At 38.6% G+C, this 22,776-nt stretch overlaps 1 protein-coding gene and 1 pseudogene across 11 annotated transcripts in view; one reads left to right on the forward strand and one right to left on the reverse strand.

Annotated features, from left to right (window-relative positions):
* Positions 1–20,159, forward strand: part of Gabpb1 (GA binding protein transcription factor subunit beta 1) — a 46,664-nt gene extending 26,505 nt beyond the window's left edge. For 2 of the 11 annotated variants that reach the window (XM_051183476.1, XM_051183474.1), the window contains exons 4-9: positions 662–856; positions 2,370–2,517; positions 2,877–2,990; positions 7,703–7,888; positions 11,224–11,339; positions 18,649–20,159. In XM_051183476.1, the coding sequence (XP_051039433.1) occupies positions 662–856; positions 2,370–2,517; positions 2,877–2,990; positions 7,703–7,888; positions 11,224–11,339; positions 18,649–18,801 (912 nt within the window). In that variant the 3' untranslated portion in view covers positions 18,802–20,159. Of the gene's footprint in view, positions 1–661; positions 857–2,369; positions 2,518–2,876; positions 2,991–7,702; positions 7,889–11,223; positions 11,359–18,648 lie in introns of all 11 variants that reach the window. The other 9 variants (XM_051183479.1, XM_051183475.1, XM_051183481.1 and 6 more) reach the window with 9 other exon arrangements.
* On the reverse strand, positions 17,046–17,140 carry LOC127221673 (uncharacterized; annotated as a pseudogene).
* Positions 20,160–22,776: the final 2,617 nt, after the last annotated feature.

Below are 22,776 nucleotides of genomic sequence, written 5' to 3' on the forward strand. Positions count from 1 at the left end.
ACAAATTACATGTAATCCTAGGTATTTTTAAAGTCACATTAAAAAGTAAAAACTCATTTTAATATTTAATTAACTTGGTGCATTTAAAACATCATTTTAACATGACAGCAGAATAGAGATCATTGCTGAGATGTTTCATAGTCTATTTGTTACTGAACTCCAGTGCTTATTTATACAGAACACACCTGTACCCTGTCTAGCGAAGTATGCTTAATAGCCAGCCACACCTTGCCTGGCTTATCAGATGTTGCCTTAGACAGCTTCCTTCTGATTTCTTAGGTCATGCTTGTTTTGAAAGCAAAGGGTATATTTAATTATGAGGGATGAGAGGATCACCCACAATTAACAAGTTCTGTAGAAAAACTCAGTGCTGCCCTTCACCTGTAAGGCTCTCCATCCCTTTGTGCCCCTAACTGAGTAACTGAATACATAATTGTCTTATTTCAAGAAATTGGAACTAGAGTAGCTGGGAAAACCAGCATGGTGGAAAAATGATTGAATCACAGATAATTGATGAGTACTAACAAATATTTATCTCCCCCCACCCCCAATTAATGGTGCCTTTTCTTGATTAGAAGCATTGTGGCTGCTGGTATTTTCATATCAGGGATTCTTTATATTTCCTATCTTGAAGTATTACTGATTTTGAAATATTTTTTAGCATGGTGCTGACGTCAATGCAAAGGATATGTTAAAGATGACAGCTCTGCATTGGGCAACAGAACATAACCATCAAGAGGTGGTGGAGCTTTTAATCAAATATGGTGCTGATGTACACACGCAGAGTAAATTCTGTAAAACTGCATTTGATATTTCAATAGACAATGGAAATGAAGATTTAGCAGAGATATTACAGGTAACTTGGCTTTGAGTTTAAGAAAACATGAAAGGCAGCTTGCAGACGGATGCTCTTTGTCTTGTAGCTTCTCCTGTTGGATTCAGTTCTTTTGAATGGCTTTGTTCTCTCCACTTCCGCTCTGTTCATTATTGTCCGTATTCTGGAAGGTTAGATGAGGCGCTAACCTTCTATGCTTTCAGTTTCTAAATTCCCTTTCTAGTCATTTATATTATTTTGCTGCACTTTTGAATATCATTTTATCAAAACAATTGTAAATTACTTCATTAAGATTTGATAACTAATATCCCTTGGATGAGTGATACAGTCTTTTTTTTTTTAAATCTCATTTTGTTTGTTTAAAAAATTAAAATTTATTGTGTGTGCATGATGTGTGGGGCGGGTATGTGGGGTTAGAGAATAGATATGGAGCCACTTCCATTTTCACGTGGGTTCTGGGGACTGAACAAAGGTTTTCAAGCTTTTAAGGCAAGCCCCTTTAAGCCACTGAACAATCCTGACCCCCCTTTTTATTTTAAATCTACTTTGTCTAACATTAATATATTCACACTTTCTAAAATCTAAGTTGGGATCTAGCAAGATGGTATGTTTCTCTATCGGGGTTTTCACTTGTTTGGGCTTAGATGCCCCGGAATGAGAATGTAAAGGTTCACTTTAGTTTATGGACTGAGCTGATTGACATTTTGGTTTTGATTCCTGTGAAGATGACCCTTTTCCCTTTCATCTCCTTTCTAATGGTGCAGCCTTTGGGAATTTCCCCAGGCAACCCTCTCCTCCTGAACCTGTCTCTTCCCTCAGCATCTCAAATATGGCTGAAGCTTTCAGTGGCAAAAACAGTAGATACAAGGTAGATACATCTGACTGAAAGTGACAGAACTTTGCCAAGGTTTTGTGATATAGTCTATTCTGGTTTCCTTCTCTCTCTTTTTCACCCCTCGTAAAAACAAACCAATATTTGTAAATGTAGTTATGTTGGCTTTTCTAGTGATCGGGGTCACTTCTTGTCTTCTTGTTCTGTTCTCAGTAGAACTCTCTAGATTACCTGACTTCATTGAATTTCTACAACTTACTTATAAAATATGCTGTATGCCTGGAGATAATGTTTCATATCTAGGAATACAATTTTAGGGTTGAGATTTAAAGACTGAGAACAATTAAGTGGGAAGGCTATCCTTTAATATATCATGTTATATATTGCCTAATGTGGTAGAAATAAGTTCAATAATTCTACAGAACAATGGACTTCCTTTAACTGCATACTTGCTCTGAGTTCTGTAAGAACCTTTTGTCCTCCAGTGAGGTTTGCTGTCACTCAACAGAAGGCCTTAGGATACAAGTTCATACCTATACCTGGAAATGCACTCTCGGTGCATCATTAACACGTCTTCCCGTTGTATTGTGTGGCTCTTCTGAGAGACTGTTTCTTCATTTGTGTATGTATATACTACATTGGGAACCTGTTCCATATGTGCTACCTGTAATTCTGAAAATATTGTGATAATTTGTTCCCTAGATTGCTATGCAGAACCAAATTAATACCAACCCGGAGAGTCCTGACACTGTGACAATACACACTGCCACACCACAGTTCATCATTGGACCTGGAGGGGTGGTGAACCTAACAGGTCTGGTATCTTCAGAAAATTCATCCAAGGCAACAGGTATTGAAATGCATGTGGGGCAGCTGTTAGGATGCTAAACATTGATAGGTATCCTTCAGTTTAAGGAAGGACTGTTGGAGAATGAGGGTAAGAATAATATTCACTCTCCTGGTCTCCTTGTTATTAAAAAAAACCAAAACAAAACAAAATTAAAAAAAAAAAAACAAAAAACCATTTTTTTCTGACATAAATGAATCTAAAGAAAGGCAGTCTTACACATGCATGACAATACTACCTTTCCAAAACCGATGCTACCCAGTGTCAGTTAAGACTTGGGGAAGAAGTAGAAGATTAACAGGATGCCCTGGGTGAAGCATCCTAAAATTTCAATTGTTTTTTTTTTTTTTTCCTTCTCCTAGATGAAACGGGAGTATCTGCTGTTCAGTTTGGGAACTCCTCTACATCAGTATTAGCTACATTAGCTGCTTTAGCTGAAGCGTCTGCCCCGTTGTCCAATTCTTCAGAAACTCCAGGTTAGAGAACAAGTCAGATCTATACACTGAGCATTTCAAGTTCAGCTCGACCTTTCCATAGTTCACTTTGTCACGGTTTCCTCTGTGCTTAGTACTGTTTGAACCCTGTTCAGAAACCTCTCTGTGGTTTATTAGAATATTTTGTTTTCTTCAAGAGTCTTTACTTAAAATTTGTGTTTACCTTTGCAGTTTGTTCAGAATTGGTTAGCTGCATTTCTTTCTACTTGTTTATTTCTTATTAGTTTTGATTTTTATTTTTATGTCAGTCACCAGTGTGACTCAATATCCTGATCCCATCTTTGTTAAAAATAAATAAGGGAAGGTGCATGTCTGAGTGCTTGCAGAGGCCAGGAAGGTAACAGAGGACTAAGTGGGATACAGGTGTACTCAGCTAATGGGAAGCAGAATGGGGCATTCACTGCTTGGCTCTCTGGAAATGTAGCCTTGCGTCCCATCTCGCCAGATCTTGTGTTTACGTGGGAACCTGGAGTGGTGGGGAGTTTTTGTTTTTTAAAGAATATTAAACCAGGCATGGTTTGTACTCCTATAATTCTAGCACCCCAGGCTAAGGCAGGGGAAATCACAAGTTGTGTTTCAGCCTGGGCTGCACAGTAAGATACTGTCTCAAAGGAACAAAAGACAAAAAGTAAGAGAATAAATGCATAAAAAAATACTAATTTTAGTAAAAAAACAAATGTGTGGATCACATAAAAAAAAAAAAAACATGTGCTTGCCCAATTTGGCTCTTGTTTTTTGTTGTTGTTATTTGTTTGTTTGTGGGGTTTATAAAAAATCATTTGTGACTTTTGTTTAAGTAGAGTAGATAAATGTGAATTTGTATTTTTATAAATTCAGCTTTGTCAGTCTTACATAAAAATATTAGAAAAATCTTAATGACTGAAACAGTGTATAAAAACACTGTTAAAAGAGTTAGCTGTGCCCTATGTGCTGGACATGGTGGCACCTAGCTTTAATCCCAGCACTTAGAAGGCAGAGGCAGATGAATCTCTCTGAGTTTCAGCCAGGCAATCTAGGACTACATAGTGAGATCCTGGCTCAAAGGGGGTGGAGTGGGGTGGGCTGATTTAGCTGTGTTAAATGATGACATGAAGTATTGACAGATAGTTGGTTCCAGCATGATTTGATTTTATACTCTCCTCAAATTGCCTTTTACAATTGTTATTGTGTAAGTAAGTTATTTTTCTTTAATTTGGAAATTTTAGGAAAGTCTTGAAGTAGTCAGGTACCGTAGTGCCTGCCAATAATCGAGCCTCTCAAGAGCTGAGACAGAATGGCTACTTCAAAGCCAGCCTGGATGATTCTGTGCCTCATTTAAAAAAAAAAAAAAAAAAAGAGAGAGAGACATGCACCTTAAGAAATGCTTTTTGTAACTGTAATTTAAATGATCATATTTGCTTTGCTTGTAAGAGTAAAGAATAACCTTTAATTCATTTTCTCCAGATTTTAATTAATAATAATAGATTACTGTTTGCATATTCTGTGGGTGAGATGCTGTGATGTTTTTACTTAGGGTGTCATTGAGTCTTTACCAGAAAGATTTAAAGTAGACATAAATGAATTTTCACGAAAGAGAAAAATCTTACCCTTTCCCCCTTTTCTTTGGCTAGTTAGTAGTGATGAGCATATATGTGTTCTCTTGCTTCCTGGCCGGTCTTTTCTGAATTACTTCTGGCCATTAGCACCTGCAGACATCACCATTTTGACATGCTGCATTTTTAGCTTGTACTTAGGTTTGCAGAAGTCATCAAAGACAGCTGGTTTCAGAGCTCTCTTAGTGGGAGAACATGTGTTCATTGTGCTTGAGGCACTGGGTTTTCATCACCAGTGAAAAGAAGGGGAGGAAAAAAACTAGAAAACTTTATTTCACTAGTGATTTAAATTTAGGTACGTTGTTTCAGTGCTCTAATCATAATGAAGAATTTGGGAGAGTTGAGGGAGGGGAGACATTAAGAGTGTGGTTGAAGCAAAAGTTCAGGTGGTTGTGTCACTGAGACGCATACCAATTATTGAAATGCAGTTATGATTCAGTTGGCACATGCTCAGTTTTCTGAGGTAGAGGGTTAACGTGAAAATAGTTTGAGTAAGAACGCTTGCTGTGCAAACATGAGGACCTGAGCTTGAAGCCTCAGCACCAGATGAAAGCCAGGTATGGCTGCATGCATCCATAATCCCAGCAGTGGGGGAGCAGAGATATGTAGATCCCAAGAGTTGGCACGCCAGCTAAACCAGCCAAAAGGGTGAACTTCTGTTCAATGGGACATCCTGTTTTACACCAATAAGGTGGGTAGCTATAGAGGAAGTCATCTGACAACCTGCCTTGGACTCTTCCTTGGCTTGCCTACACATACACACTCACCACACACATCCCTCCCCCGATAACTTTTCATAAAGATTTTATTTTTGAGCTCTAGCCTGTAGCCCTGCAACTTTTCTTTGCTTAGTTGTATTTTTTCCCATGGCCCAATTGCATAATACTTTGATTAAACGTAAATCTATGATTTCCTTCCTTTTTGTATTTAAAATTTGTAATTGCTAGATGTATTTCAAAGATATAAAATGCCTAGTGATGATTGAAAATTCTCTTTCTCAAAGTGAATTTTGTACCAGGAAACTTTTATACATTATGTTTTTAGATTGTTCCAAAATAGGGTAATGAAATTTACTTAGTCTTAGGAGATAAGTTACTGGGTCATGTGAGTCTCTTTGGTTTTACTTTTTTTCTTTGTTCTTAATTTCAGGTTACGTTATAGAATTCTACCTTCAAAATGTTACATTTTTCTGTAATGTAATTTCTGTCTCATGTAAATATTTCTACATAAAAGTGTTCAGTCTTGGTAGTTTTCAAGGAATGTTTTCTTATAGACCTTATTTCAACCTATGGCATGGTAATTCAACCTCAAAGGCATAGTCATTGTTTGGCTCTCCTCATTATAGCCCGACTTTTATATTAGATCAATGAATATTTATGATATTAAAGTTACTTTTTATTAAACCAATTTGTACACACATGCACACACTTTATATTTACAACCTTCTAAAGTTTTAAGTTTTTTTCCTTACATGTTCAAACATTTGGCTATTAGATTGTTCTCTAGGTTTGGGATGTGTACTTTGTCTTCTATAACTGTTTTCCTTTTAATTTTTTCATAAGTACTCTACCATAACACAACTTAAAAGAACTTTTTAGATGAAAGGAACTATTATTTTAATGACAGTCATTGCTAACAGTACAAAGATAAAAGTTCTTGAGTTGAGCTTTGGTTGTGTATGATCTCAGAAGTTTCTTACATTTGCTGAAGCTTTTAAATAGTACTACTTGTAGTTAGTATTCAACTGGTGAGCCTTTCTTTTTCATATGGATATTTAAAAAAATCAAAGCAATAGTTAGTGCATTGAAAACTTTAATAGTTACTCTATTGACTATATTGCCGTTGTGTGCTCTCTATTTTGTTTTGTGACTGTTTTCCTGAAATTGTCTTACATGCTTGGTAACAAAGCATAATTATTGCTTAGGGCAAACAAAATAATGAGAACACTCAAAGCAAAAGTTCATTTGTATTTTGAGATACTCTGGGCTTGTTCTGTGACCCTTTGGCCAAATAACACTGTTAGCAGCTTAAAGCCAGACCTTTTGTCAGATATGCTGTGAAAACAAGCTGTTGATAGGTACATCTCTCGCTTCATGCAAGTAATCTTTGATGTGATACTTTGGGAACATTTCAATATCCTGATCACCAAAGCATTTCACCAGTGTGATTGGCATTGACTAGTTAGTGACACTTGCTTGAGTGTCTAAGTCTTCTAAGATTTCTAAGTCTTTTTTCTGTGTTTGTTAGTTGTCATTTCTTCTGTCAAAAACTTTCCCTTTTTCACTCCAGTGAAATCACTGTTCAGTTCACAAGAGGAAGGCAGATAGATAGATAGTACCTGTGTTTTTCATTGCTTACAAATGTTTTTGTTACTTTCATCCATGCTTTACACATAGTTTTTAGAGACTTTATGGTGTTCCCATTATATAATGATCACAGTTTATTTATTGCCAATGAGTATTTGGTTATTTCTAGTTTTACCTTATAGTTATCTCTCTAAAGCTGTTAGGAATGCCAATGAGCATGTGGGAAGGGATTTTTGGCAAAAACTTGTTTGTTTTTTAACTTAGGCAAGGCCAAAGACAGTTTTTAACTGTCAGAGATCTCTGTGCACCTCTTAGATATTATTGAGAGCATGTTTGTGGGCTTGGTCATACAAAAGTTGAATTACACATTGCCATCTAGTGCCAACTCTGTTTCTTCAAGTGACCTTGCTCACTTTGTCCAAAAGGGACTCCTGTTTGTTCTACATATCCCTTGATATATAAATGTGTCTAGAGTTTCATCATAAAGGTCTCATTTGAATTGTGTAATTTTATTAAGTAGCTATAACTTTTGTTAATACTGTCAGTGATCTTATATTGTACTTCGGGTAAAGAAGATACAGAGAAGTGAAAAGATTATTAAAATATAGTCATAAAAAGTGGTTGGAACTCAATTATAAGTTGTGGGGCTTATAGTCATGTGCACATAGATGTTTATATCGCCATTGGTGATAACATTTAGAAAAACCATGTAAAACTTGTCCTATCTGAAAGACACTGACAAAGAAAAGAATTTATGTTCATATTCAATGATTTTTACTTTCTTTTCTCCCCCTAGTAGTGGCCACAGAGGAGGTGGTTACTGCAGAATCTGTGGATGGTGCAATTCAGCAAGTAGTTAGCTCAGGAGGTCAGCAAGTCATCACGATAGTTACAGATGGAATCCAGCTGGGAAACTTGCATTCCATTCCAACCAGTGGAATGGGCCAGCCCATCATTGTGACCATGCCTGATGGACAGCAAGGTTAGTACTAGATGTCTGTGTGAAGTCTGTTTGCATTTAGTATTCAGGATACTGTGTTTACAAAACAATTTTATGCACTGAATTTTACTCTCATAACCTTTTACAATGGTTATAATTGCCTGATTTTTTTTTAGGCTGGTATCAAAATTATCTTACTTTGAGCACTTGAGTAGGTAGAATTAACCTCAAAATATTATTTGAAAATGAACTTTAAATATTGCCACAAACAATACACAGATAATCCATAAGCAGCATTAGACAAGTTTTTAGACCATTTTATGCAATTCAGATATCACAAGAACTTAAAAAAAATATACCATTTAAGAAAAGCCTACTAAAAGAACAAATTGAGGGTGTGGCCCAGATTACTAGTAGGTGTAGAGCTTGAGAAGTGTGGGCAGCTGGGAAGCAGAGCTCTGGAAGTGTGGAGACAGAAACGCAAGAAGATGTTCCTGTTATAAAGACGGCAGTGGTCTTGTGTATAAGACCAGAGGCCTTTACTACACCCATGTCCAAGCCACAAAATGTTGTTGCGTAGAACTGAAGAGAATTGTGTTCTGTGTGCACTTGTGAGCCATATTCTCTTTCCAGTGATACTTATGGTTAACCATATTCCTAGAAACAGCCAAAAGATGGAACTGTTATTTTAAAAAATGTTTGGGTGCACAAATGAATATCTTTGCCCAAGATGCTCACATAGTGAAACAGCCAAGATATAGTTGGTCAGTAAACTTGCTTTTGATTTAAGTGAATTTCAAAAAACAAAACAAAAAAACAGGAAAGAAGTGTTGATCGTATTCCTAATTTGAGTTTGGAAAAGAGACCACATTAAAAATGAGCCTGAGAAATGAGACAGGTAGGCATTTGTATTCTTGGAATACACAGATCTGCTGATAACAAGGGTGACTGTGGGGCTCTATTCTCTTGGTATAGCAGTACGGTGTACAGCTATGGAAACCATGACCTGGTGTGTCTTCTATTCACCAGCACAGAAGCCCAGGAAGAATGCTTCAAAGCCAGAGGCATTTCTTGGAGAACACCAAAGCATTAAGTACATGCTTCATGAAAGAGTTAGTATGAACATCAAAAGAGCTTGGTACAAATTGTCTCATTATACACATGAAATGAATATCAGAGGAGGTTACAGGAGGGCAGATGAGACTCAAGCATCCTGTTCCTATGTGTGTGCATGCTGTTCCTGGATGGACGGACACACACACACACACACACACACACACACACACACAGAGAGAGAGAGAGAGAGAGAGAGAGAGAGAGAGAGAGAGAGAGAGAGAGAGAGAGAGCTCCTAAAGGGGATTCCTGCCTTGCTGGTTCTAGGACAACTTCCCAGAGAGGTCTTCTACCTTCTTCTCATTCTAGGCTAGGGCAGGCTGAGAATCTGCCATTGCATGTGAATCCTAGGGATGTTCTGAAGACATACAGTATTGGCATCTTATGAATTTCCTTGGGGCCAGTAATGGACTGATGGGGAGAATCCTTGAAGGTTTGAATTGGGTGCTGTGGTCCCACTTAATAAGGTCATGAGGAAGTCTAAAATCAGAAGAGTGACAGCACACTTTCACTGCCCATCCCCTCAGTCTCAAGGCGATGTGTCAGTACAGGCTGTTAACAGAAGGGTAAGAAGAGACATGTGGGCACCAGCTGTTTGATATGGTGGATGAACAGACACCACCTTGAAGTGTTCAGGAACCAGGGGCAATCTCATTTTAAGTGTGGCAAACTTATCACTTGCCACTTTGGCTTCTGTGGGAAGTTCTCCACCAAATTAGATGACTTGGCAATGATAGGGGAAAAAAGTCAAGTTATATTTCCTGTTAATAGCAAGAAGACTTCAAAGCTGTGGAACCACTTTTCTGTTTGCCTGCAAAGTCTGCTAGCATGGTGTGGCTCGCATTGTGGTCAGACTGTCTGTGTGGACAAGAGGGTCATATGCTTGGGCACAGCTACTTCCTGAGATTTCCTTAGTTCCTCAGCCACACACTGAAGACCAGCATCTTAGAGAACATGCTGCACTTTGGAGTACATGTCATCGGGAGTTTCTTCCCTTGGGGACCCCACTCAAGATTTTTATAGCCTTTACCCGATTGTAAAAACCAAACAAAGCAACTCACAGCCTTATAGTGGAACCCATTGCCCTTGCCTTTCAGTTCATACCCCTTGTAGGCAGTGTTAGCTATAATAGGTTCCCTGAAGTCTTGATTCCTTCTTCTGGCATGGCTATTCCAGGTATGAGCTATGTATGGCAGTGTGGAACCAATAATTATAAAAGGAACTGACCTTTGGTACCTGGCCCACTGGATTACCTTTATATCCATGGTCTAACTTCATTGCATGCACTGTCAGAGTTAAGTACTTTTAGACGTTTTGTAGATTGACTCTAACAGTGACAGTATTCAGAGGAAATTAGACTGTTGGAAAGCCTAGGAGACCTCCATTAGTGTCCCAGTGCTTTAAAACCCATGGCTATTTGTTACTCGGTGGCATGTGTGCAGCAATCTGCTGATGAGTGTCCATGTCTCTGACTTAGCTTCTCTGTAGAGTAGACTGCAGAAGCTGGGCACTGACACTGCCTGCCTCTCTTGATCAAATTCCGGCTAAGGCGGTTTTAAAGGAGAATGGATTAATGTTCTTGTTGTTTGTGTGGGTTTTTCTTGTGAGGCAGAGTCTTATATGGCTGAGTCTGCTCTCAAACTTAGTATGTAGCTGAGGTTGGCCTTGAATTCTTGAACCTCCAGTATCCATGTATCTGAGTGCAGTTTTATACTAGGACTCCAACACCCAGCTGCACACTTCCCCCGCCCCCATAGAAATGATTGAGCCAATGTGGCAATTTTAGAGATACCCAAAGACATCATCATGAAAAAACAGTAGCCAGATTTCTTTTGCTTTCATTTATAAAAAATGATGTTCATTTTTTCACTTCAATTAAGTATTCTGGGTAGGATAGATCTTTCATTTATCTATAGAAAAGTTACTGCTTTGGTAAAGTATGCTCAGTCTAAGTTTCTAGGGACTATGCGTTGGTATGTTTATAAATTTATAGTAAGCATTAACCTTAAAATATGTGTCTTTAATATTATTTTGGCCTTTCAGCTGTATGGATGAGTATATTATGTATAAGATTGCCATCAGTAGCCACTTCAGTGAGTGGGCTTCAGTGAGAATGTGAAGGTGACCGATAGGGACCTCTTCATACAAGAGCAGTGTTTGAAAATGACTGAGATGCTTGCTGCAGGCAAGTAGCACTAGCAGTATCAAAACTGTATCTCTTAGCTGTCTGGGCTGACATGACGTGTACATCTTTTTCATTTTAGTATTGACCGTACCAGCAACAGACATTGCTGAAGAAACTGTCATCAGTGAAGAGCCACCAGCTAAGAGGCAATGTATGGAAATAATTGAGAACCGGGTGGAATCTGCAGAAATTGAAGTAAGGAGCCTTTTACCCGGTGTGTTTTGCTGCAGTCATCCAAAATGAATAGTTTCTATCATTATCATTATTATTATTTGTCGTTTATATTTATTACTGGCCATGTTTTGATAAAGAGAGAAAGTGAATAGTGTCATCATTTTGTTTTAAGTTTTTGGCCTCATGCATATGGCAAACCCTCAATAAATAAATATTGAATGAATGATTGAGCAAAGAATTTGTAACAAAGTTTTGTTATGCTGGTAACGCTTGGATTGTCTTTGGTTCTTGTTAAATGTATGCCTACCATTTTTCAAGTCACTAAAGGAAAATATTCCTTTAGACTGAAAATTCTTTCCTTTCAAAAATGTTTCTCCCTGATTGGCCTGGAAATTCCCTTACTGAAAGTTAATGTTTGCTAAACAGATTATGTTTGTTAAGTATGAAAGATAACTGATTATTTTACTAATACATCCTTTGAGGAAATTGAGTTAATTTAGAATACTGATAACATCTAGCCTTTTTTCCTCTCCCAAACTCATTTGTTGGTGTGACATCATAATTTCTTAAGTTTTTCATATGTGACTGTAAATAAAATTCCATCTACCAAATTTATAATGTCTCACACAAAACATGATTCTTACATAACTTTGAAGAGCAAATACAATTTGAATTGGAAACGGCTCAAGTTCTTGACCTATATCAGCTTTGAGTCTTGGAATTTATTTTCTCCTGAATTAGAATGTTGATGAATATTACTTCATTTTAGGGTTTTTAATGAGAATGGGTAAAAATGGGTAAAGTCAGCACCTTCTTTACCTTCATGCATCTGATGTGTATAAAGCTGATGACTGTGTTTAGCTGTTCTTGTCAAAGGCTCTGGTTATCACAGAGAAGGGGTTTGTTTCTTTTGGTAAATGAATGGCAACACAATCTTATTAAAGACAGCTAGAGTATATTCTCATGTATTTAAATAGCAGACAGGTACATTGTGGGCATAATCACAAGTATTGAAGTGAACAGAGTGTAGTTATGAATAAAGCCTGTCTTAAAAGCACACACACAGACATAACACACAAAAGAGTCTGGCTAATGGTTTAACCAGGATGTCTAGTAAAATTTTAAGTTTTAACTATTGAGTATGGTGTTTTATTTCTCAAAATTTAAAGTGACACCTATAGGATAGTTCTGATTTACAAACTAAAAACTTACTTCACTAAGCAGTATCTTATTCCTTTTCTCACTTTTGTGTTTTTGTGGTATTAGTGTGCATGCATGTGGAGGCCAGAGGTTGATTTTGGGTGTCTCAGTCACTCTCTTCCTTGCTTTTATATTTTATTTTATGTGCATGAATATTTTGCTTGTATGTATGTATGTATGTATGTGTACCATATATGTTCCTGGTGTCTGCAGAGACTAGGATCATTGGATACTCTGAAACTAGAGCTGAACGTGGTTGTGAGCCTTCATGTGGGTGCTGGGAACAGAACCCAAGTCTTCTGCAAGAGCAGCAAATGTTCTTAACCTATGACTCATCTCCCCAGCCTTCCACCTTGTGTTTTTGAGACAGGGTTCCTCACTGAGCCTGGAGCTCACCAGTTCAGCTAGACTGGGATATGGGTTGAGGGGAGCAGCAAGCCTCATGGGTCCTCCTTTCTCGGCCTCCTTGACACTTGTGATTATAAGTGTGTACCAAGCCCAGCTTTTTCCATGGGTCCTTGAGATCCAAACTTAGGTTCTCATGGTTGCACAGCAAACACATTACTGACTGAGCATTTCCTCACTCCTAAGGTTCTCTTTACTATCCTTTTCTGATTGTTAGGTGGTCTCTTTGGAGCATAGAAAGTTGAAAAAAAATTAATAATTTGTTTCCATTATATACTAAAACATGTCAATTATTTGAATGTCATTAAATGTAAGTATAACAATTTATGTATTTGGTTTTTTGAGACAGGATTTCTCTGTGTAGCCCTAGCTATCCTGGAACTCACTCTATACACCAGGTTAGCCTTGATCTCACAGATACACCTGCCTCTGCTTCTCATTAAAGGTGTGCACCACCACCACCAGCTAACAGTTTGTTAAACAATAGTGGTTTTAGCCTATCCCTTTATTCATTAATGACTAGTGGTCCTGTTTCCTTCCAAGTCCAGCCTGGATCCTTTTCTAGTCTTCCAGAGATAAGAGGATGTAGTTCCAGGTAAACAAGAGAGTAGGACTTAAGGTACACTAATAAGTGGAACCAAGAAATAAGCTTTAGGGAGATTGGGTTTAATTTGATATAAAGAACAGTGGATTTTTGTTTGTTTTGTTTTCAATAGGACTTTCTGGTATTGGAAATCTTTCTTTCCATCACAGGAAATGCTTAAGCCAAGGCCATGTAACCCCTTAGAGTTGTATAGACTTTGATGCATAGAATAAGATGTGGGTAGAGGCTGTGATACCCTGACAGCATTAAGAATTTATGTCATTCAAGCATATTAATAATGCTTAGATTAAAAAAAAAGATAAACTTTCATGTTTAATTCATGCACAATTTTCACAGGGCTTTTTCTGTATTGTGCTCACAGCTGACAGAGTGACTGTCTATAAGAATTTTCTTTTCTTTTAGGGGGTTGGTTATCAAGACAGGGTTTTTCTGTAGCTTTGTAGATCAAGTTGGCCTCAAACTCACAGAGATCTGCCTGCCTTTGCCTCCCAAGTACAGGGTTTAAAGGCGTGCACCACCACCACCGCCTGGTTAAGAACTACGTTTATAAAAATTAGGTCATTTATCTCATTTGGACAGTTGATTTTTATGTGCAAGCAAATAGCTCAGATAAATACCTGGCCTAGCTTTTCTCCATAAAAACATTGGGATTTGAGGCTGAAGGGACAGCTCAGCAGTGAAGAGCACTGGCTGCTCTTGCAGAGGTCCTGAGTTCAATTCCCAACCCCTGTAAACAGTTCACAACTGTTCCAGGGGTTCTGACACCTAGTCTTCATAGGCACCTGTGCTCTCAAGTACATATACCCCCCCACATATATACAAAAATATAAATAATTAAAAAATAAATTCTAATACCTCCAAGGGAGATATCATAATCATGAAGCTGTTTTTCCCAAGGCAAGGCTCATCCATTATGTTGTGGCTGTGATTTCTCAAACTTGGCATAATTTGTGGTAGTGGGGGAGTGCATTTATATGCTCAAACTACCTGCAACTCCAGATCCAGGGGACCTAAGAGCTTCTGGCCATACAGGTACTTGCACTCACATGCATACGGCCCTACACAGATACATAAATACCACATAATTAAAAATAAAACTGTGTTGTGTGTTGGGCTGACCAGATGTCTCAGCAAGTAATGATTGCCATGCAAGCCTGTTGAATGAGTTCGATCCTTGAAACCGATGTAAAGGTAAAAGGAGAAAATCAGCTCTACAAAGTAGTCCTTTGACCTCCACACATTGACACATGCCCACATACACATTGTACACACTCGATAATAAATAGTAATAATAATAAGTTAAAATTTAAAAATACACCTAATAGTTAGGGATACAGGCTTAGACTTAACTGTAGGTTTGAATTTTCTGATATTTTGAATGTGTGACCTTGGCCCTCTTGCCATTTCAAATCATAGCCTCTGCATCAAGAAGACAGAAAGTGAATAGCATCAGCAAGTGATTGAATATTAAGTGAAAGCAAAGCCTGGTGTGGTGATGATGCCTTCAATCCCCTCTTGTGAGTTTGAGGCTAGCCTGGTCTACATAGTAAATTCTAGGCCAACCAGAGCTACATAGTGAGACTCTGTCTCAAAGAAAAGAAAAAGATGAATTGGGGACAAATACAGGATAAGTATAATGGTGAACATATAGTAAATGCTCAATAAGTAACATTTATTAACAAGATTATGCTAAAATGTGTGTTGAGGTAGAAGATAAACTATTATAATTGTGTCTTTCAGTTTATAATAGCTAGAACAAATACATAAATTTGAGTATTAGAAATTTATTATAAACATGGTCAAATTATCCCACACCATTGCTTTTAAGGCAGAATTAGAGAATCACCTTGGAAAATAAAGAGAGCTGAAATCTCCTATTACCTTATGGTTGTTACCTAATATACTAATTCAGGGTTATGGTGTATCTTGTTAGTGTTAGTCTTGATTATTGCTAGGGTTTAGTTTTCTTAGAGGTCTGTGATGTTAGACTTCTTTTCCTGCAGTACTGGGATTTGAACCCAGAGCTTCCTGCATGCTGTGCAGCTACAACCCATCCCTGAAACAGTACCTTAGGATCACATATCAACTGATTAAGTTATTGTTTCATGAAAATATCAGAATTGGAGTCTGGAGAGATGGCTCAGCAGTTAAGAGCTCTGGCTCTATTTTCAGAGGATCCAAGTTCAATTCCCTGCACTAATATGGCTGCTCTCAATAATCTGTAACTCCAGTTCTAGGAGATCTGATGCCCTCTTCTGGCCTCCTTAGGCACTGCGCTTACAGTGCACAGGCACACATTCAGGCAAAACACCTGTACCATTTACATAGAATAACACAGTAATATATCAAAACTGGGCCAACAAGAGGCTCAACAGGTAGAGGTACTCACTGTGCAAGCCTGGCACCTTGGGTTTGATCCCAAGTCTGTGTAAGGGTAGACGGAAAAAAACTGACCCCAGATAGTTTCCTCTGATCACATATGTGCCATAACACATGAGCACACACAAGCTCACAATAAATTTTAAAAGTATAAAAATCAGTGTGGCTTTAAAATATTAGATCTATAGGAGTAACATTTATATTTAAATGAAAATGTCAGCTGTTATCCTGTTGTACTACTATTGTGTGAAACACTACTGTGTAAAGAAACTGTCTTTTATGAAATATGTTTAGTAACTATGACATCAGAAACAAAGATCTCTGGTAAAATAAATAACATTTCCCATTTCTCAGACTATTATTTGCTTTAAAAACTGAGATGGCAAACAAGTTCTCACTCCATATTTCTGCATTTCTGAGAAGTCAAAGGCACAACCCTAGAAGTCTGTGTTTTATTCATGTATTCAGCACATTCAACAAGTACTAAGGGTCTTTGACTTTACATTTTACAGATTTAGACAAAAACAATGCAGCCAAAGTGAGTCTCTTATTTGGCCTAGTAGTTGAAAGGTAGTTATTACTATATTTGTATTAAAATGTATTTTACTTACTGCTCAGTGGTTGAATACTAGGCTGAATACACCTAGAATGTGTGAGGTCCTGGGTTTGATCCCCAGCTCTGTGTTTTGTGTGTGTGTGTGTGTGTGTGTGTGTGTGTGTGTCTGTCTGTCTGTCTGTCTGTCTGTCTGTCTGTGATTGAACTGAGACAGGAAGATAGGATTAAGCCATTTCACTTTTACACTGTTTGTGTGTAAAGAGTGTAAAAAGCACACTCCTTTGCTTTTGTCTTTTGCAGTGGTAGTAAATTTGCAAATGCCAGGTGTTAATAAATAGCTAATACTAGATGATCCCTTACAATCAGTTTGTTCTAATACTTGGTATGTAATTAGAAATTTTATATATATTCAAAACATTGATTGTTAAAAGACCTTATTTCTTAATCCATGGAAACTTTAAAAACATTTTATTTTTATTTATTTATTTATTTATTTATTTATTTATTTATTTATTTGTATGTGTGTAGCCATAGTGCTGGTCCCTGGTGAGCTCAGAGGCATCAGATCTTCCTGGAGCTGGGGGGAAATTATGGAATGTTCTTGAGTTTGTATGTTGTCCTTGTATGAGGGCCATGCTAATCTCTTTATTATTCCAATTTTAGTGTGTTGCCAAAGCAAGCTAAGCCTGCTCCTCCCAGAAGTAGGTCTTGATCCTAGGGAAACACAACCAAGCCCCTACCCTTTACCTCTGTCCCTGATCATTGGCAAGCTCAAAAGTCCTACATAGGTCACAGCCAGGTCCAGTGTTGATTGCTTCCCTGAGACTTGATTCTTAAGTGTTTCCAACTTTCATCTTTTGGGTATCATCTTTTCTAGCATTATGGTCTAAGAGAAGGGAAGCAGCACTGTAATGTATTAGGGTAGGGCTGGGTATTGCCGAAACTGGAAATAAAGGGCATTCCTTTAACGAACTTCTCAGTCACTCCCATATCTGTTGGACCCATAGGAATCTGAAAAATATTAAATCTAACTCATTCTTAGTACAGGACAGTGGGTGGGATCATAGGGCGAGAATGGATGGGGGGAGGGAAGGAGGAGCTGCTTGATCCTCCTGGTAGGAGCAGCTGAGCAGTAAAGCAGAGGCAGTGTCTATGTAGGAGGCAGTGGCTATGTAGGAGACCCTACAACTGTCCTCAAGGAGCTCCCTCACCTTCTGCTCCCTCTGGGCATGTGTGCTGCTTGGTATAAACCTGGCCTTTTCTCATAGTTCTGGCCCCTCCCTCACTAGCAGATCATAGCACTTTGTGATGAGGTTACTTCATTCCTAAGACAGGAAACTTCATTCCTAAGACAGGCCTGTGTGTGTTGGGTTTTCTTCATGTGCTTACAGGTTTACATAAAGGTTCTTTGAAATGTTGGTCTCTTTTTCCTTGATAGTAGAGGTGCAGTGAAGAGAAGAAATAAGTATACTTATTTTCATTAGACTGGATTTGTATATACTGGCTCTTAATAACTGAGCCTGTTTAACAGTAGAAGGTTATTAGAGAGAGTAGCCTTTTATGGGCTGACCACTGTATGACTTTCCAAGTCTAGACCAGCACCCATTGTGATGGAATTGAGCTATTTTGTTTGGTAGTATAGAGGAGCGTGGGTTGTTTTGGAATTAGTAACATTTGAAACCCATAAACCCAGTTCTTATGGTGTTCTTGGGAAGGCTACATCATTTCTGAGCATTACTGTTCTCATTCATACCCTGACACATGAGAAAGCAAGTCATAGAATTGCCTTTGCTCAGCAGTGTGGTAGGTGCCCAACTGTGTGATTATCTGAGTAGAGATGAGGGATGTGCTTATACAGTTTCCTTTTAAGTTGTCTAGTACTTTCTTCAGTACACACAGAAGTACAGGTGCACATTTTTATGTTCATCCCATTCTTATAAACTAGAAATGATGTTCTTGAAATTAGAGAATAATCTCCATTTCATAATATAGAGAACAAAACTGGGGGTTTACTTGTGAATTGGTTGAAAAGGTAAAACAAAGTCTTGGAGGTACCAGTAGGCAGCTGCTATGGCCACTACACGGTGCCTTGTCTACCTGTCTTGTCTTTTTTTGTTTTTGAAGGATACATGATAATGTTAATGTATTTGTGCAAAAATTGAAAATGACTTTCTTTTCTAAATTAGGAGAGAGAAGCTCTTCAGAAACAGCTGGATGAGGCAAACCGTGAGGCACAGAAATACCGACAACAGTTACTCAAGAAGGAGCAGGAGGCAGAAGCCTACAGGCAGAAACTGGAGGCCATGACACGCCTCCAGACCAACAAAGAAGCTGTCTAGCCACCGAGAACAGGAGTTTGACTTTACCTTTTGTCCAGAATGAATGCAGTCTTGAACTGTACACAATAAGGACACAGCCATGGAATACCGAATAATAGAAAATACTACAGATTGATAATGGGACTTAAGCCATGAGCTCTGAATTCTTGTAATATAAAAAAAAAAACTTTAGAACTTGTGATATGTATTTAAAACTGAATTCTGTAAATAGTTTTTTGGTTGTTTCTTTTTTTACAGTTACAAATGAGTTGATAAAAGATTGTTGAGATCCAAAAAAAAAAAAAAAAAAAAAAAAAAGAAAGAAAGAAAGAAAAAAAAAAACCACAGTAAAGCACTGTTACAGGCAACTCTTCTTGATTTGGGTACAGACTTCATTTCTCAGAAACAGAAGTGTTAAGGGTGGTTGTTGTCGGTTAGACCAAATGTGTAATAATTATGGTGGACTGATACTGGAAATAACTCTGCAAAGAGATTTCTCCCAGGAACTTTTGTACAGCTTTTAAGTTGTCTCAGGTTCTCTGAAAACATTTTTTAGGAAGCAGAAATTTTATATTTGTTCAATTTCAGCTACACGCAAGTAGATTTACATGTATATGAAGCAAATATTTTTAAAATTTTGTTTGTACATATTCTGCATGTTTCATGATTTTAAAACACATCACTTGCTTAGATATGTTTCCCACAAAGACGATGAAAGTTACCGAGAAATATAAAAGGCACCACTGTTGTGTTGGTCACCGAAAGTTAGTAAGCTAGCAATGGTTTTACTGGCAACCATGACAATGTTCTTGGAAGGAGCAGCTTGCAAGAGAACTTGAATCTGGAAAAAATCTATGCTGTTTGGAAAATCCCATTGTGGGGACGTGAGACTGTACTCTGTGCCTTCCATCATGATTCCCACATACGCACTTTGAGGCGCTGGATTTTAAGATAATGTTTTTGGCAAACTCAGTGCTTTGGGTTTCTAAAATATTTCATGGACTTACCCCCCCCCCCCAAGAAATTATTCTTATGAAAAATTGCTTTTGTATGTAGAACAGAAACTTTTTGTACTCAGTGATGCTATAGATACGTTTAATGTCACTTTCGCTGTTCCCTGTGAAAGCTCCAGGCCTTGTTGCAACTCAGTCTCATCACACTGTGTTGTCCGTTCCACCGTGTGTGGACATTTGACAGAGTATTCCATTCTTTTTTGTAAAGTGTAACTTCAAGCTCTTTATTTTTTGTTTTGTTTTTATTGCTTTATGAAAATGTTTAACCCCAAAACTACTCTAGATTATCTGTATAAAGAACCAATTACCTTCAAGACTGTACTCTGGCCTCCTTTTCTATTTTACAATTAAATAACTTTCCACATATGCTCAGTGCAGACTTGTGTTTTGACTGTATATTCTTCACACATTAAAATGTGGGCGATAGAGCTCCGTGGAGGAGCAGACCCTTGTTGGTGCTTTCGGACTGACTCAAATCCCAACACACATATAATCTGAGCTACCTTCTGCCACATAAAAACAAGTAGATGCTTCATGCCGTAAAAACCCCCAGAGTGACTCCTTGGGAATGTGATGGTTCTCTCATCCCAGTTATCCTTACAGAAGGTAATGTAATACAAGGCTCTGGAGCCTCAGCCTGATGTTGTTGCTTTTCTGGAGAGCACAGCTTGAAGCCCCTTGACAAATATGAAAAGACTGTAAGGAAGAGAGTTCCTTTCACTGTTTCACTAAATTTGACATTAAGTTTATTCACTTTGAAATGTAGCCTCACTTCCAGTCTAGTCTCCAAGTCATGAATTCTGGTGACCTTCCCACCTCAGCCTCCTTAGTTCTGGGGGCCTAAGCACATGCCACTACACTCGTGTTGGTGTAGTTTTCCAGTCCTGACTGCTCTCAAACACTGGCAGCCTCTTCCCAAATAATCAGGGACTTAATATAAATTATAAGTGCTTGGCCCATAGCTCAGGCTTCAGCTGGCTGGCTAGCATCTCATCCTCAATTTGTTTGCCCCACTTATATTTCTTGCCTGGCCATCAGCCAATCAGTGTTTCATTAAACCAATTCAAGTGACAGATCTTTACAGGGTACAAAGAATTATTCCACATGCTCGGCTATGACAAGCAGAGAGGGAGAGAGAGAGAGAGAGAGAGAGAGAGAGAGAGAGAGAGAGAGAGAGAGAGAGAGAGAGAGAGAGAGAGATCTGTGTTGACCTAGCCAGTCTTGAAGTTTTAAATTCAGGTGATCTTCTACCAGGTACCTGAGATGACAGGGGTAACCCTCCATCATCTTTACGTAAATGTTAAATGATCTAACACTAGATCTTAGGTCCAGGGCCTGTAGCTCAGGGGTGGAATGCTTACCTAATATACCCGAGGCCCCTAACTCAGTCTCCAGCATGACAAGCAAAATGCAAAATGCTGAGTTTAAGAAACTGAAAGCCACATTTCATCATCATGAAGCTGCTTGCTCTTTAGTCATAGGGCACTGGAGAATGTGTGGTTTGGTTTGTGTAGTAATTAATGTTAGGCAGAAATCTGCTGCACATTTAATTCTTTGGCAGGCAGGATTGGGACAGAGGGGCTGCTGTATTCAGGGAGTGGCCAGTGCAATTTTGGTCCCAGATTAGATTTGCTCTGAAAAGCCTCATCTGATCCACCGTGCTGAGAAAGCAATACTGAGATGAGAGTCTGTAATGGAAAAGAGGTGCCTCCATACCCCTCTTTTTTCTTCTACTTTTAACAGTTTTCAGGTAGGCTGGGAAAGCCTCAGTGTTGTTCTGACAAAACATGAAATAAAAAAGTTTAAAAAATCTACAGTTGTTTCCAGTTCACAATGATGATGTTGCAATTAACTGTTGTCTGGTTGTCATGCACTGGCTCTTCCCACTTGTGTAAACAAGCCCCTGGGAGCAGCCTTTCTTTGCAGGAGTCTATGCAGGAATGAAGCCATTGAGTAGGGTCTAATGTGTTGTCTTTCATTTTCACCTTTTGCTGTACACCCAGAATGGGGTTTGTGGGGTTTTTTTTTTTCCTTTTTATTCTCTAGATAGTGACCTCAAAGGACTTCTCTAGCATGTATGTGTGTGTGTGTGTGTATAGAGGTGTGTGTGTAGGTGTGTGTGTGTGTGTGTGTAGGTGTGTGTGTGTGTAGGTGTGTGTGTGTATGTATAGAGGTGTGTGTGTAGGGGTGTGTGTATGTATAGAGTGTGTGTAGGTGTGTGTATATGTGTGTAGGGTGTGTGTATGTAGGTGTGTAGGGGTGTGTGTATGTAGGGGTGTGTGTGTGGTGTGTGTGTGTAAGAGGGAGGCCAAGTGACCATGCAGCCTGAGCCTTCCACATGTATCACCATGCTTGGCTTCACAGCGTGTCTGGTGGCTGGACCTTTAGGGTTAGTCTGTGCTTTCAGAAAGCCTCGTTTGAGGGATGTCACCTGCAGGGACTGTGCTTCTCAGCTGATTTTCATGTGTTGCTTTCTATTAACATCTTACATTTGCCGAAGACCTATGGTGCTGGTTGTCTGGCCTTTGGCTTCATTTATATCAGTCTCTCACTATATAATGGCAGGTGCGTCAAGCTCTTTTCTTACTCTCTGCTGGCTTGCTCTGTGTGTGTGCGCACGCATGTTCATGCAGGCATGTTTGCACATGTGTGGAGACCAGAGGGCATTAAACCTCTCTTCCTGTGTGTGTGGACACAAACCTACATGTTCATGCTCATGCATGGCACTGTATGTGTGCTGAAGCTGATTCCCTTCCACCATGTGGAATCTAACTAGACCATCAGGTTTGGTAGCAAGTGCCCTAACTCTGAGCTATCTTGAAGGGCCACACTTGGCTTTTTCCTTTTAAATGATTTTAAGTTTATTTTTATTTTATTGTGCTTGGGTGTTTTGCCTCTTTGTATGTAAGTTCATGCAGTGCCCACAGAGGTCAGCAAGGGACATTGGATCACCTGGGAACTGGAACTACAGGCCATTGTGAGT

Source organism: Phodopus roborovskii, unplaced genomic scaffold, assembly GCF_943737965.1.
Source record: "Phodopus roborovskii unplaced genomic scaffold, PHOROB, whole genome shotgun sequence".
In the NCBI taxonomy this organism is placed as follows: Eukaryota; Metazoa; Chordata; class Mammalia; order Rodentia; family Cricetidae; genus Phodopus; species Phodopus roborovskii.